Below are 16,019 nucleotides of genomic sequence, written 5' to 3'. Positions count from 1 at the left end.
TGCCTGTGGCCCCTAGGGGGGGGGCCTCACAGGGACCCTGGGAGCCCCTGATAAGACCATTGTAATGGCAGACCCCTGAACAGTGTTTGTGCCAAGTTTGGTGCAGATTGTAGCAACAGTGTGCCTGGGGCCCTAAACATGGACCCTGGAGCCCCTGATAAGACTATTGTCATGGCAGACCCTGAACCGTGTTTATGCCAAGTTTGTTGCGGATTAGTGCAACGGTAGACTGCCCTAGCGTGTCTAATAACGGGTCTAGAGGGGCGGGTTCAAAATCTCCGGTGAAAAATTCTGTGAGATCCCATTGGTCACCGATCTGTCCGTCAGCCCCCGGCCCCGCCTTCTCCCTCAATGTGCAGCCCTGACGTCACAACATTTGGAGAGATGCCCACTGCACTCCGGTAGGAAATGAAACACTTCCTATTCAGGAACGTCAACGCGCTGGTCCAGGCTTTTATTTTTTTAGCAAACTAAAAACTAAAAGCCTGGAGATCGAGGCTAGTGCAACGGTGCACCTGTGGTGACACCTAGTGTGGCTTATCCTGATGGCAGATGCCTGACCAGTGTTTGTGCCAAGTTTGATGCGGATCGGAGCAACGGTATGCGCCTCGCAAGTCTGCATGTTGCTTTTTTTGACGCCCACCGTCGACCAACCGTCGGTCGACACTCTAGGCGATTTTAACCCATTCAGACCACCTGAGGCAGATTCTAATGTCTTCTAAAACAAACTTATGTTGCTGCCTATAATCAGTGGTTCTCAAACTTTTTCATGTCAAGGACCCTCAAAATGATATGTATTTGGCCGCGGACCCACCATCTCAAAATATTTAGTTCCAGGGACCCCCCCAGAAAGCAAAGATTTGAGATAAAAATGTTTGCTTGAAAAAAAAAGTATATATATTCAAAGATTTGCAAAAAAAAAAAAAAAACAAGATTTTTCTAAAATAGCAGATCTACAAGCTCACAGCGCGGCACTCGGTGCCGCGCTGTGAGCTTGTAGATCTGCTATTTTTGAATAGCCAAAAGTATAGAATAATGGTTCGTAGTGGTTACACAGACATGCGTTTCCGGTTTGAACGGGTTATAATATAGGATGGTTCACCCTGAACGGGAACTATCCGTTTTAAAAAACAGGCATTATACTTATGCAGGAGAAGAATGAGTGATTGTGCAAAGCCCGTGGGGACAGTGGACCTGCCCTACCGCTCTGTACTCTCTCTTCTATTCTCAGTCTGCATTATAAGTTTGCCCTTCCACATAATGAGTAACAGCAGCCTTTGCGTAGCCCTTCTCCCTCTGCCTACTTCCTTCTTAATCTGCATATTGATTCAATTTGATCTAATACCGTAATAAGTGAACTGAATTAAGGGATCACAGCTTACAGCTTCCACCTGGACTCACGTATTTCACAAAGATAATAGGATTTGGATAATTGTACGCTGTCCGGCGAAACCTCGTATCTCCAATTTTAACTTTTTTTTTTTCCCGGAAATGAATGCCCTATTTCATCATACAAGAGTGTCGTATACTCTCGTGGTGAGACGCGTTGTGAGCTTGTAAGATCGTCTATTTGCAGTATTTAAGACGGGGGTGCTGTGATTTTCAGTTATTTCCCCCCCCTAAAACATAATCATCAGGTATTATGGTTATACTGGTAGGAAGATTTTTTTCAAAAAGTGTACAGAAAGTGTTAAAATTATGTTTTTATGTGGACACGCCTCCAGTTCATTAAAGGAGAAATCCGGTCATTTTAAGTGTTATGTTTGATGTGTGTCAAATCACTTACCAACGTATAAATGAAATCGCGTTACTCCACAGAGCCCCCTATCAACCCCCACCGTTGGCATTATAGGAGGATATAGAATAGCCCAAATTCGCCTATTTTAACCAATGCAAAGTCTGTTTTTTTGCTTCTAGTACTCATTGTTGAGTCCCATGATAATGTAACAGGCGCTAAAACTCCCGACAAGCTAACGGCTAATAACAGAACGAGCTAATGCTGGTTGCTGGTTTCTCTCCCGACCTGGCAACCTGGGGCTGCCATGCAGAGAGATAAGCAGCCCCAGCGTTAGCTCGTTTGTTATTAGCCGTTAGCTTGTCGGGAGTTTTAGCGCCTGTTACATTATCATGGGACTCAACAATGAGTACTAGAAGCAAAAAAACAGACTTTGCATTGGTTAAAATAGGCGAATTTGGGCTATTCTATATCCTCCTATAATGCCAACGGTGGGGGTTGATAGGGGGCTCTGTGGAGTAACGCGATTTTCATTTATACGTTGGTAAGTGATTTGACACACATCAGACATAACACTTAAAATGACCGGATTTCTCCTTTAAGTATGCCTGGTTCTCACCTTAGCACCTCCTCCACCACCTTAGCACCACCCACCTGTCCTAGTCCCTCCTCCTCCTCACGCCCACACCTGTTGTGTTATGATAATGAGGGGGAGGGTATGTTTTTACTATGTCACTAAAGCGCTGTTTTTCTATTGGCACGTTTGACCCTCAAGGTTTCAGCCTCCAGGTAGAAACCCTTAAATAGTCAGAGAAGACATAAAACACCATAAAAACACCACCAGGGGGCTTAATGAAGCTCTATCAACCTCATAGACACATGAAAAACAGAAAAGGTGCAAAACCATGGCACCACCTCTTTAATTTTGTATTAACTCTTTCCACTGCCGGAATAAATAAATAAATGAATCACCCACTGCCAGCGATTTTGCGATTTTTCTTACCTTTTCAAGTAGGTCACAGAATATTTATCTCCAGTATGATCGATCCCCTGATGGTTGCTAATCGCGGGGGGGGTTTCACTGTGCTTCCGCAAAAAAATTAAAATAATCATAAAATAATGTCATCGCGACCCCCTGTTCACTTGTTATAGGGTGTTTAAAATAGGACGTCTCGTCAAAAATACATACAGTACAACACAGGAGGCGAGATATAAAGAGACGATTTCCCAAATACGTTAACCAGTAAGTGAATGGAGCAGTAAATCACGTTATCTCCTGGTTCTGTGTGCATCTGGGGATGAAATGGATCCTCGTGTGTTAGTGAATAGCGCCATCTAGTGGAGACACCAACAAAAACAAAAAGTCGCCGAAATCGTCCGTGGCGGTGTGGGCCTTTGGGGAAAAATAAGTCGTAAAAGTCGTCCTTGGCAGTGAATGAGTTAATAATAATGGAAAAGGGACAGTTTTGGACATACAAGGTTTCCACCCGCGACAGCAATGTAAAGCAGCACCTGTAGTGCTTTGAATGGGAATGTAGAGTGGACCCAGACACATTTAACCAATTAAGACCTGGAACTGTGTCATTTTTTTTTTAGCTAAAAAGCATTATTTTACACTTTGGGCTATTCAAAAATAGCAGATATACAAGCTCATAGCGCGGCACCGAGTGCCGCGCTATGAGCTTGTAGATCTGCTATTTTTTTTTTATCGTGAAATGTGTGCAAATCTTTGAGTATATCTATTTTTAAAGCGAACATTTTTACTCAAATCTTTGCTTCTGGGGGTCCCTGGAACAAAATATTATGATGGGGTCAGCGGCCAAATACATATCATTTTGGGGGTCCTTGACATGAAAAGATTGAGCACCACTGATATAGAAACATACGTTTTTCAGAATACTGTTGAGATTTAGGAGACATGTAGAATCGGCTTCAGGTCTCAATGGATTAATGCAGCCAGCCGCCGGGGACATTGTGTCAGAGGAAGTGACACCCTAACTGTACCACTTCCCTCTTTATTTGCGATCTAATCTCCACGCTCCGTTGGCAGGAGAGGCGGGCGAAAAAGGTTGAGTCATTCTCTCAAAAATGAATCAAACATTTTTGTCGCGACGTTGAATGTGTTTATCCTGCCAACTGTGAACGACGAAAATAGTTTTTTCCTGCGTGACTTAACTTTTTCTGTCGCTGTATATGTACGGTAAATACCCTGCTTCTTTTTCTCCCCTTTTTTATGTGTCTATAATAAATGTTATTGAATATATGTTCTTACCATACCTTAATGAAGGAATACTCTGTTACAAGTAAACGTAGAAAAGTATTGGCATCAAAATACACTTAAAGTACCAAAAGCATAAGTACTCATTAAGTAATTAAGTATATATATAGGGCTGAAGTGGTTAATGTATGTTTAGTAATAGAAATCTAAATCTACAAATTAACTAGTGACTAAAGTGTTCAAATAATTGCAGTGGAGTAAAAGTACAATATTTGCCTCTGAGATGTAGTGGAGTAGAAATAAAAGTATTGAAAATTGGAAATACTCCGGTACAGTAAACAAAAAAAACCCTCAAAATTATACTTTATAATATACTTTAAATACTTTATAAGTACAGTACTTGAGTACATGTAGTTACTTTCCACCACTGATTGGATTTTAAAATAAATCATGTCAATGTGTGGAAGGGAGAAGGACACAGGGAATAAGCAGAGGAATAAGCAGAAGAATAAGAAGCTGTAATCCCATCCAGTTCAACAGACAGAGCAGCAGAGCTGCTATTGTCACTGTTCACTGAGGAGATTGAATGGGAGGTCTGAAAATCAATAGAAACCATTCAGGTCCATTTTAGACGCTCACATCAATCACAGAGGTACAAGAGCCACTATGCCACACCGAGTCTGGAGCACGACCAAGGGAAGAGTGTGTGTGAGTGTGTGTGTGTGTGTGTGTGTGTGTGTGTGTGTGTGTGTGTGTGTGTGTGTGTGTGTGTGTGTGTGTGTGTGTGTGTGTGTGTGTGTGTGTGTGTGTGTGTGTGTGTGAGAAAGAGAGAGAGAGAATCAGCAGCTATTCTTAGGCTGAAGGGGGAAAAAATACACTGAAGCTGAATCCAATAGTTTGAGAATGTTGAAGTTGAACCGCCGTTGTTGTGAGGCAGTCTGTGTTTTTTTTTTCATTCTCTTTCAATGCTTTGGTTAACGCCATCGATCGCCCGCTCACTCCGTAATCATTACGCTTTCGGCTGCGGTAAAAAAAATAAAACACATAGCCAGCCAGACAGAGGACAGTGTCTCAGAGAGAGAGAGAGAGAGAGAGAGAGAGAGAGAGAGAGAGAGAGAGAGAGAGAGAGAGAGAGAGAGAGAGAGAGAGAGAGAGAGAGAGGGGGGCACGCACTATAGACAAAGCAGGAGCTTCTGCCTGACAAATCAGCAGAGATAGAAAACAACAGTCAGTTAGTTACTGAGTGAGTGAGTGAGTGAGTGAGTGAGTGAGTGAGTGAGTGAGTGAGTGAGTGAGTCAGGGGCGAGCCAGGCAACGGGTTGGCCTGGGGTAGGCCGTGACCCACCCATATAGGAAGCTGGCCCACCCTGTATTTTTTTTACACGCAATTTTTAAATAAATAACTAAATGCATACAATACAATTTCATAATGTCTTTCTTTCTTTCTTTCAATAAAACGTGTTTTCTTTTTATCGTGATGTTCTTGCCCAATATAAAAGATCACTTTACATTTGGGTTGGTTCTTTTCCGCTCTGCCACTGGTGCAAAAGGACCCACACACGCTTTGACGCACGAACATCGGGAAAAAAAACTACAACCACCAACCCAGCATCCGACTCAGTGAAGCGGAAATGTAAATGCTGTCTGTGGTGACTAGTGCACTTAAAAAACGGCGAAGCAAAGCTAAATGAAAAAGGAAAAAAAAAATGCAATATTGGAGGAAGAAAATACAAATCTCCTGCAGCCCGAATACCCAATGCGCTTGTCACGAGGATTACGGTGACCACATTAAGCCGTTCAATCCGGGAAAGCATCTCCGTCATTTTAGATTTCTTTTGGCTATTCAAAAATAGCAGATATACAAGCTCATAGCGCGGCACCGAGTGCCGCGCTATGAGCTTGTATATCTGCTATTTGAATAGCCAAAGTATAAAATAGTGGTTATAGTAGCTCAAGTCTAAAATGACACAGATGCGTTCCTTCCTGGATTGAATGGGTTAACGAGCCCAATAATGACTTACTAAGTCAATAATGTCTATACTGCCGTGGACCCGGCGTCAACTTCATGAGATGCGGGAGCAGTTGTAGAGGAGCTGCCCCGCGAATGCAATCAAAACAAGCGAAAAGTTTCCAGTGACAACAGCTGGAAAAAAAACACAGTCCTTTTCTAATGACTGATTTTGCTGGTTGGAATATAATAGGCTACTGTAGAGATTAGAGCTACGTGTTCTGTAAACCATGCAGCTGCTTCCCAGAGATGTTCAACCCATTCAATCCAGGAACTCATCTGTGTCACTTTAGATTTCTTTGGGCTATATTAAAAAATAGCAGATCTACAAGCACAGAGTGCAGTGCTATGAGCTTGTAGATCTGCTATTTTTTTGGGGGAAATCGTGAAAATGGGTGCAAATCTTTGAATATATAGATATATACATTTTAACTCAAATCTTTGTTTCTGGGGGGGTTCCTGGAACAAAACATTTTGAGATGAGGGGGTCCACAGACAAATACATATCATTTTGGGTGGTCCTTGACAAGTTTGAGAACCACTGATATTATAGCAACATACTGTACGTTTTTTTCCAAAAAGAAACTGTTAAGATTTAGAAGGCATTTGTAAAATCCCCAGAAGCAAAGATTTGAGTTAAAAAAATGTTCGCTTTAAAAAACGTATATATATTCAAAGATTTGCACAAATTGTCACGATTTTTCAAAACTAAAGAATCGCAGATCTACAAGCTCTTAGCGAGGCACTCGCTTGTATATCTGCTATTTTTGAATAGCCCAAAGTATAAAAGTGTAAAAAGCATAAAAATGCACAAACCAGACTGCTTCCATACAGTACAGTGCCATAAAACTGGGGGCAGGGGGACCTATACCATATCAATCAAACAGACAAGGTGAATGTATCATTGTTGAGAGAAATTGCGCACGCAGCACGCAAGCACTTATTAGTGGTGCTTATTAGTGCGGTTGATCTTTGATACCAAGTGGTGATACACTGGAGAAGTGGATTTTAAGTGGCTTTAAGATTTGTGCTCACTAGGTGAAAAGATATAAGGTAAAGAGACATAAAAATAACAAGTTTCTTGATGAACATTCTAGTCCCTCAAACTATGTAGTTGTATAAACATTTTGTGAGTGAGTGAGTGAGTGAGTGAGTGAGTGAGTGAGTGAGTGAGTGAGCGATCGAGCGAGAGAGATACAACCACCTTCAGGACTACTAATTATTGTGTGTATCCCTGCACTGTTTACACCAAACGACCTCGGTACATAGAAATACTGTTCATATAAACAGAGCAACTGACTTTTAATTAATTACATTTGAATACATTGCTGCCACTTGTCGCAAGGGTTTTACACCAAGTGAATGCAAAACATCGGAATACTGCTCGTCAACTTTCAAAAGTTTATACCAAGCTAACCTCTCCTATGTGGATGTATGACTATTTCTGAGAGAAAATGCACAATTTGTGTAGTTTAAGAAAGCTCTGTTTACACTTTTATTTTCAATATTTATTTGTACATACAGTACATTGTTTTTGTTTTTATTGTTTTGTTCCACTTTTGCTTTGGCAATGTAAACGTATGTTTTCTCATGCCAATAAAGCTCCACTGAATTGAATTGAATTGAGATGTTCACAAACAAGCCTGCGGTATCAGTGTACGACGCATCAGCAATACCTGCCTGCCTATAGCTCCATACAGCTACTCGATAGTAAGCGAGTTTTGTACTTTGGGCCTTAAGGCTTTGACATCCCTGTATAACCTCTCTCCTCGCATCCGTGTAGGCCTATCCACTGTAAAATCCTCAGTGTCAATTTTACTCTGAGAGTGTGGATTCAAATGAACTACAAAAAGGTCCATTTGGTACGCTCGGGTGACGCAGTGGTGAAGTCCCTGCCCATGCACCACGGAGGTTGTTGTGAGTTCGAATCCACCGTGGTGCATCCGGCTTTGTCAGACCGTCAAAACTTGAAGGACGAAAAAAGGTCCATTTGGTCCCCTTTGTACAGTACTCTCTTGACATTCAGAATTTTAAGGCATACACATCTCACCTCCAGAACTGACGTGCAGACATACTACTGTAGAACAAATCAATATGATTCCACTTGTTTCAGGTTTGCTCACCCTCTCAGGGAGGCTCACGGTGATCCTAACGTTGTTGTTTTCCCCCCTCACAGCAAAAGCACAATTCTTAGATTTGTGTGTGTGTGTGCAGTGCCGCTTTAGACTCCACAGGGGCTCTACGCAGGATACGCAGACATACACACACATGCGCGCGCATGCATGTGTGTGTGTGTCTGCGTATCCTGCGTGTCCCTCGTGCGCGTGTGTCCCTCGCGCGCGTGCGCATTTTTTTCAGGTTTCCCGCGGATAAAGTTACTTTTTTTGTTACTTTATTTCGGTTTTAGTGTGCTGCGCAGCCTGCGCTGATGTGAACGCAGTAATGCACGTTATTTTCTGCTGAAGGGAGGGGGCGGAGATATATATATATATATATATATATATATATATACGTTTTTTGGGGTGTAATTGAGGTCAGAAAACCCCCCCAAAAAATGGGAAAAAATGTAATTGAAATGTGGTGTCATTCGCAACGTTTCGACCATATAGGTCTCCATCAGGCAAACAAATGTTACCGTCTCCTTGATTCTTGCCTTGATGTCCAGCAGGACCAACACCTGGCCTAAACACAGGTACAGTAGAAGATGTGCACACAATCTCCTCTGTGTGAACTGTTCCTTGAAATCAAATAAACAAGTAAAAAGCCAGAGAAGCATGGGTGTGTAGAGTGTGCTAGGCGTCTGTAGCTTACTTGTGTGAGTTGTGGTCGTGTTCGACGTGGTTGACCAGCCTCCGGCAGCTGTACAGAGAGGGAACGTTCCTCCTCACAGACAGCAGACTGTGGCAGAACTTCACTCCCATCTCCTGCAGCTCTCTGGTGCCCGTCTGCAAGCCCTGGAGACACACACATAAAAACTAATTTCTCCCACTGTTTTACACCTGTAAACCTGTGATGTGACATTAAAGATGATTCTTCTGATCCAATTTTATTTTTACACGTAGGGCCCACGTGGGGCGCTAAAACAAAACTTTGGGATCATCCAAGGAGTTTCTGAGAAGGAGAGGCTGGATGTGGCTCCATGTCAAAAATCCTTCCGGTCGGCCATTCCAATGTTATCTCCTTGACTAAAAGCTTAATATCTCCATTTCTTTTTAACGTGGTGGAAGCGAGCCGTTTTCGATCGGCGATCACGCTGCAATGGAGGATCGCGTTGGAAATATTATTGTTCCAGGCGTTAGTCGGGACCCTCCGCCGTCTCGCACGCACGCTCTGTTTACATGCACTTCCGCATCGGGGCTTCTACAGCACGAAACGTATAACGTAAGTGGATGGAAGAAATGCAGGCATTGAACATATAATATTTCAATAAACCTCTGGCACCCAATGTGTTAACTGTAAGCCTAAAGCCTAATGCACGCGTTGCGTGCAGCGCAACGCGTTGTGAGCTTGTAGGTCATCAATTTTTCGGTGCACGATACCAGCAACACAACTAAGTGTAAATCAGACATGACTCTATCTCTAAATCCCTAAACTTCTAAATGTCTGATCCTAAACCTAACCTGAATCTTTGAACATCTCTAAATACCTTTTCAAATGATAAAAAAAATTTTTTTTTTCTTGTGAGGACCAGGAAAATGGTCCTCACTGTCTATTTCTCATATTCTACTATACTTGTGGGGACATTTGGTCCTCAGAAGTATAGTAATACAAGCATGCACACGCACGCACGCACGGTTTATTGTAATTATTTGTTTCTTGTCAGCAGCAAAAAGGACAGGAGTCCATCTGCAACTCCCTGACACGCACACAGCTATATTGAAATCAGTCAGCATAAGCACATCATGATTTATGGGTGCTACAGGGAAAGGTTCTCCTTTCGGCTAACGGCAAAGTGCTGCCAACACAGTTTTGCATTCCACGTATAACATTGACACAGGTCACATCCCACATCAACTGTCATAAACTCTGCATAAACTGTTACTTAACAAGTCAGCAGGGTCAAAGTCTGGAGGCAAAAAAATAACCAGATTATCCGTGAGTGCTGTTGACAAGTTTGCTAGCTTGTTACCTTTCAATTATGTATTTCTTCTGGCATTTCACGCTAGATTAATTTGCACGCCTCAAAGCCATATTTCTCATCCAAATTGGTAATGACATTTAATTACGGAGACGAAAAAAGCGTAATCTGAAAAATGCCCCAAACAGTCAAGATTTAAATAAAAACTTGATGTTTAGTTCCGCTTGAAGTGAGGCTCCACATTTGCACCTGATTGGGGTCAAACAGGTTTGTACTATCAGGGGCAGCCGGCAAGATTAACAGCAAACATTTGAAACTTTTTGGATATAAACATCATTGCATTATGTTGAGCTCGCTCTCGCTCTCTCTCTCTCTCTCTCTCTCTCTCTCTCTCTCTCTCTCTCTCTCTCTCTCTCTCTCTCTCTCTCTCTCTCTCTCTCTCTCTCTCTCTCTCTCTCTCTCTCTCTCTCTCTCTCTCTCTCTCTCTCTCTCTCTCTCTCTCTCTCTCTCTCTCTCTCTCTCTCTCTCTCTCTCTCTCTCTCTCTCTCTCTCTCTCTCTCTCTCTCTCTCTCTCTCTGGTGGCAGCGGTGGCCTAGTGGTTAGAGGGGCGGCCTTGATACCGGAAGGTCCCTAGTTCGATTCCCCAATTCATCACATCAATCATGAATCACCGCTGAATAGCCCTTGAGCAAGGCTTCCATGCAGGGTCCGGCTGGAAACAAGCTTCGTGCTTAGTCCGACACCCTGGGTAAACAACAAACTTTGCTTTGCTTTGCTCTCTCTCTCTCTCTCTCTCTCTCTCTCTCTCTTCACACCAGGCAAATCAGGCACAACAAAGGCTTTCAGGAAAAGATCAGGAAAAGTGAAGAGAAGTGTGAAGAGGTCAGATGTTAAGTCTGTATATGTGACCATTTTTGACCGGAGGACAGTCATCTCGCTGGTGCCCATTGTTCAGGAAAGGAGAAACACTTTTTTTTTGTGAAAAAATGAGTTTATAGCCCAGTTAGACTCACATACCAGAGTATCTGGTATATCTCTTTGGGTGAAAATAGCAAATGACATGCCTTGAATAGGGATGCAAGTCTGATGTGGTTCAAATGGCTTAATGCCACGAAAAACAAGTGTTTTTATACAGGTGTCAGTTTACAGGTTACTATAACTTGTGATTTACCAGCCCCTCCTCTACCCTCTGCTTACTCTACCGCATAACCACACATTTCACTACATCTATTTTTCATCATCCACTTTCTCCCTCCCTCCCTCCATCCATCCATCCATCCATCCATCCATTCCTCTTCCCCGCCTCCTCTCTTCACCACCCATTCATCCAGTACCCCTCTCTCTCTCTCTCTCTCTCTCTCTCCATTGCGTCGGCAGATAAGTGGAATGCAGCTGCATGGCCTGCATGCAAAAGAGCATGGTGTGCTCGAGGCGTGTGCGTGCATGCGTGCGTGCGTGTAAAATGTGTAAGTGCACAAGCGTGTGTGTCTGTACGTGCATGTGTGTGTTTAGTTTCACAATAGATGGTCTATTTCCCACGAGACCCTTAATGTATTGACCCAATCAGCTATGTGTGTGTGTGTGTGTGTGTGTGTGTGTGTGTGTGTGTGTGTGTGTGGGTGTGTGTGTGTGTGTGTGTGTGTGTGTGTGTGTGTGTGTGTGTGTGTGTGTGTGTGTGTGTGTGTGTGTGTGTGTGTGTGTGTGTGTGTGTGTGTGTGTGTGTGTGTGTGTGTGTGTGTGTGTGTGTGTGTGTGTGTGTGTGAGAGAGAGAGAGGGATGGGTCTTCAATAATTTAGAGCGTAGGGAAGGTTTACATGTGCTGCATGTATAGAGACCTTGCCTTTTGCCTTGGAAACAAAATCAATGGCTATGTTCTGTCCGTGTGTGTCCGTGTGTGTGTGTGTGTGTGTGTGTGTGTGTGTGTGTGTGTGTGTGTGTGTGTGTGTGTGTGTGTGTGTGTGTGTGTGTGTGTGTGTGTGTGTGTGTGTGTTCCCAATTACCTCTCCCCTCCTTGTCTTTCACTTCCATTCATTTCCTTCACATTTGCCCTCCTATTCTTTTCTCCCAACCTCCTACCAGCTCCTCTTCTCTCTCATCAGTGTTCATTTACTCCCATCAACTCCTCTCAAACTCTCCTCTCCCCAATTGTCTCCTTTCTATTACCCCCCCATACTCCTCCTTCCTCCCCCTCACCTCTTTCTCCACCTCTCTCGTCCTCTCTCTCTAGTGTCTGTTAACAGTATTAACCCTTGCATCCCTCTTTAGGCAAACATTTTCATAATCCTTAAATGTTTTAAATAGAGAAAAGAACTCGTAACTCAATAAGCTCATAACCAAATGTATTTTAAAACTCCCCTGGGTCCTCCAACATGTATATATACGTATTTGGCCGTGGAACCCCATCACAAAATATTTCGTTCCAGGGACCCCCAGAAGCAAAGATTTGAGTTACAAATGTGTGCTTTAAAAAATATACACATTCAAAGATTTGCACACATTTTCTTGATTTTTCAAAAATAGCAGATATACAAGCTCGTAGCGCGGCACTCGGTGCCGCGCTACGAGCTTGTAGATCTGCTATTTTTGAATAGCCAAAGTGTAAAATAATGCTTTTTAGCTCAAATCAAAGAGTGACTCAATAAGCTCATAACCAAATGTATTTTAAAACTCCCCTGCGTCCTGATTCCTTGTTCCCTCCTCTCATCTCCCCTGATTCCTTGTTCCCTCCTCTCGTGTCCTTTCTCGCCTCATGCCTTTTGCTTCCAAATGCCAAATCGTTTCAGTCAAAAATGCCAGGCAATTTCCACCGTTTGCCACGTTCAAACTGACATTTCGGTCAAGCAGTCTGCAGAACAGCAGATGAATTGGTGATGTGAAGCATCATTGCGTAATATGCTGATAGAAAACAATTACATAACAACTTTACTTTCAGTATTCAGTGTTGACAAATTAACAACTTCATATTTCCGATTTTCAATACTTGTACTTCTCCTCCAGTACATCTCAGAGGCAAATATTGTACTTTTTGCTCCACTACAATTATTTGAAAACTTTAGAATACAAGTTAGCCTGGTAAAGCCCCTCCCTCCGGAAAATGTGTTGTCTACTCTTTTTTAAATTTCAAAACGCTCTCAAACTTCTAATTTGAGGCACAGAATTTATTTTTAGCGATGCCAACCGCTCTATATCTGACTTTGTCTGTCCGTCCGTATGTCCGTCCGTCCGTATGTCCGTCCGCAAGTGATGTCATGAGTATGCCATGCAGAATGTCCGGACACCCGGACATTCTTATTGGCTGGGCTATAAACAAATATTGATGACAACATCAATTAATCATGACAGAGCCTATTTAAAAATAAGGATTCAGAGAACCGGTAGGGGCGGGCAGTGACACGCATGTGTCCGAATAAGGCAACCTATTTTGGGCATGGCCTTCTCAAAAGTCCCGTTGCGTCACATTAGTCTGGAGGTGGTAAAAATGCACTGGCTGAAGGGGAACACAGCTGATTGGCTGAAGGGGTTGTCAGTCAACGGTATTACTCACGCCCAACTCCAGCCCACGGACAAAGTGAATGAATGGGCGATCATGCCAGACTCACTCCTGAAATAAATTACAAATGAGATTTCCGGAGGGAGGGTTTACCAGGTTAGTTACAAGTTACGTTGTAGATTATGACTATTATTACAAAACATATATTAACCACTTCAGCCCATATACATTGGCTATTTGAAAATATTAGCCAATCTACAAGCTCACAACGCAGCGCTTTGCGGCGCGTTGTGAGCTTGTAGATGGGCTATTTTCAAAGGATTTTATACATTTGGAAACTTGCAAAATGGGACATTCTGCATAATGAGTACTTTTACCTTTGGTAGTATTTTTATGGCAATACTTTTGCACTTTTACTTAAGTACATTTTGAATACCGGACTTTTACTTGTAACAGAGTATTTCTTCATGGTAAAAAATATGAGTACTTCGTCCGCCACTGCTTTATACTCCAATGTACGGCGGTGTCTGAAATATAGCAGCTCTACAAGCTCCACATTTCATCGTGTGACACCATGAAGTATAAGCCAGGCTTAAGGAGTGTGAACTCCAGCCAACAACAGGGTATCAGTATGTTTTGCGTTAAGAGGAAATAAATCCTATGTTTTGTTACAACTTTAATTGGATCTCTAAGTCTGTCTAGCGACAATTTTGGATGGAAGCGGATGGAAGCATTAGACGGAAACGTTGGACGCCGGCTTGGTAGAAAATAACTTGGAGTGAAGCCATTATTCCTTTTAGTTTTTTTAGGTTAATCCATTAAGACCGGGAACACATCTGTGTCATTTTTTTTATTTCTTTGTGCCGTGCTATGAGCTTGTATATCTGCTATTTTTTTTTAAATCTTGAAAATTTGTGCAAATCTATGAATTTTTTTTTTTTAAAAGGGAACATTTGTAACTTAAATCTGTGCTTCTGGGGGTCCCTAAAATATTGTCAGATGGGGGTCCGCGGCCAAATACATTTTGGGGGTCTTTGACATGAAAAAGATTGAGAACCACTGAAATAGCAACATAAGTATTTCCAGAAAACTGTAAGGATTTAGAAGACATTTGTAGATGCGTTCCGGATTGAATGGTTTAACTCCAGGAGCATTCCTCATGTTGGTGAAAATGGTGCTTACTAATTCACCTTGGATTCAGTATAGTTTTATTTGTTATCATAAATTATTATCTATTATTTATTATCATTGTCACATACACAGCATGTTGATATAGTTCGCTCATCTGAATTGAATACACATTATGGACCTGCTACTGTATGTGTTGTATAAATGCTTCTTTTGACTTCTCACCTGCTCCGTTTAATGTGAAAATCAAAGGGCTTCATATCAAAGCCGATGGCACATTTGCTTCGAGTCAATATTAATCAGTGATCTATGTGTTGTGTGATCTCATAAAAATAACTTAATCTTTCACACATTTTCAACCCAGGCCAGGAGCCAAATGATAAAAAGAAAAACATGAAGCTGGAACCCAAATGAATGAGATCACATCACACTAATGCTTGTCATCTGAAGAGCTGTGACTATTTGGGGGCAAATAGCTCTACAGAATGTTCAGTATTCAGTGTTAGACAAATTAACTTCATGTTTCCCATTACAACGTGGATGTCAAGATGATGAGAAGCTGTCTGTACCGAGTGCCGCGCTATGAGCTTGTAGATCTGCTATTTTTTTAGATGAAAATGTGTGCAAATCTTTGAATATAGTGAATATTTTTAAAGCAAACATTTGTAACTCAAATCTTTGCTTCTGGGGGTCCCTGGAACAAAATATTTGACAAATGTTCGCTTCAAAAATAGCAGATCTATATAAGCTCTGTGCTGCGCTATGAGCTTGTATATCTGCTATTTTTGAATAGCCGAAGCAATCTAAAATGACAGAGATGCGTTCCCGGATCGAATGGGTTAACGTACGTTTTTCGTCAATATGTTTTTAACCAGATGAACCCAACCATGTCTCTATCGTGGCCATGTCACAGGCCAACATACTGTATTCATACATTTAAGAATAGTATCCAAAATAAATTATTTCAAGGGTAGAGCAGCAGATAAGAGACAACTTCAGTGATCTATGCAGGCAGGAAGAACCATGAGAGGTTGCTAGTTGTACATACTGTACAATATTGACTGTACTTGGTACGATATCGGCCTATACATATGCATAGTAAATGCCTTGTGTTCAAAATCAGCTATATTTGCAATTCTCTGGAAGCCTCTCTACTGTTAAATATTAAATTGTTGCTGTCGGGCAGAAACCTCTTATCTCCATATTTTAATGTTTTTTTTTTCGTAAATTGACGCCCTACTTGGTCACACTACAGCGTCACACAAAAGCATCAAATGTAGCAGATCTGCAAGCTCTTCGCAACGCCTTTTGAGCTCGTCGATCTGCTACTTTTGCCGTTTTTGAATTTGATTTGAAGCCTGA

The 16,019-nt window shown here is 42.1% G+C and overlaps 1 protein-coding gene across 1 annotated transcript in view; it reads right to left on the bottom strand.

Moving 5' to 3' along the window:
* agbl1 (AGBL carboxypeptidase 1) overlaps positions 1–16,019 on the bottom strand; it is a 222,385-nt gene that overhangs the window by 23,734 nt on the left and 182,632 nt on the right. Inside the window, exon 26 of the mRNA XM_084060959.1 lies at positions 8,773–8,915. Within this exon, the coding sequence (XP_083917085.1) occupies positions 8,773–8,915 (143 nt within the window). The remainder of the gene's footprint in view (positions 1–8,772; positions 8,916–16,019) is intronic.

This window comes from Gymnoscopelus microlampas (assembly GCF_963454915.1).
Source record: "Gymnoscopelus microlampas genome assembly, chromosome: 6".
Classification (NCBI taxonomy): domain Eukaryota; kingdom Metazoa; phylum Chordata; class Actinopteri; order Myctophiformes; family Myctophidae; genus Gymnoscopelus; species Gymnoscopelus microlampas.
The sequence above is the reverse complement of the archived record's forward strand: the minus strand, read 5'-3'. Positions and strand labels throughout refer to the sequence as shown.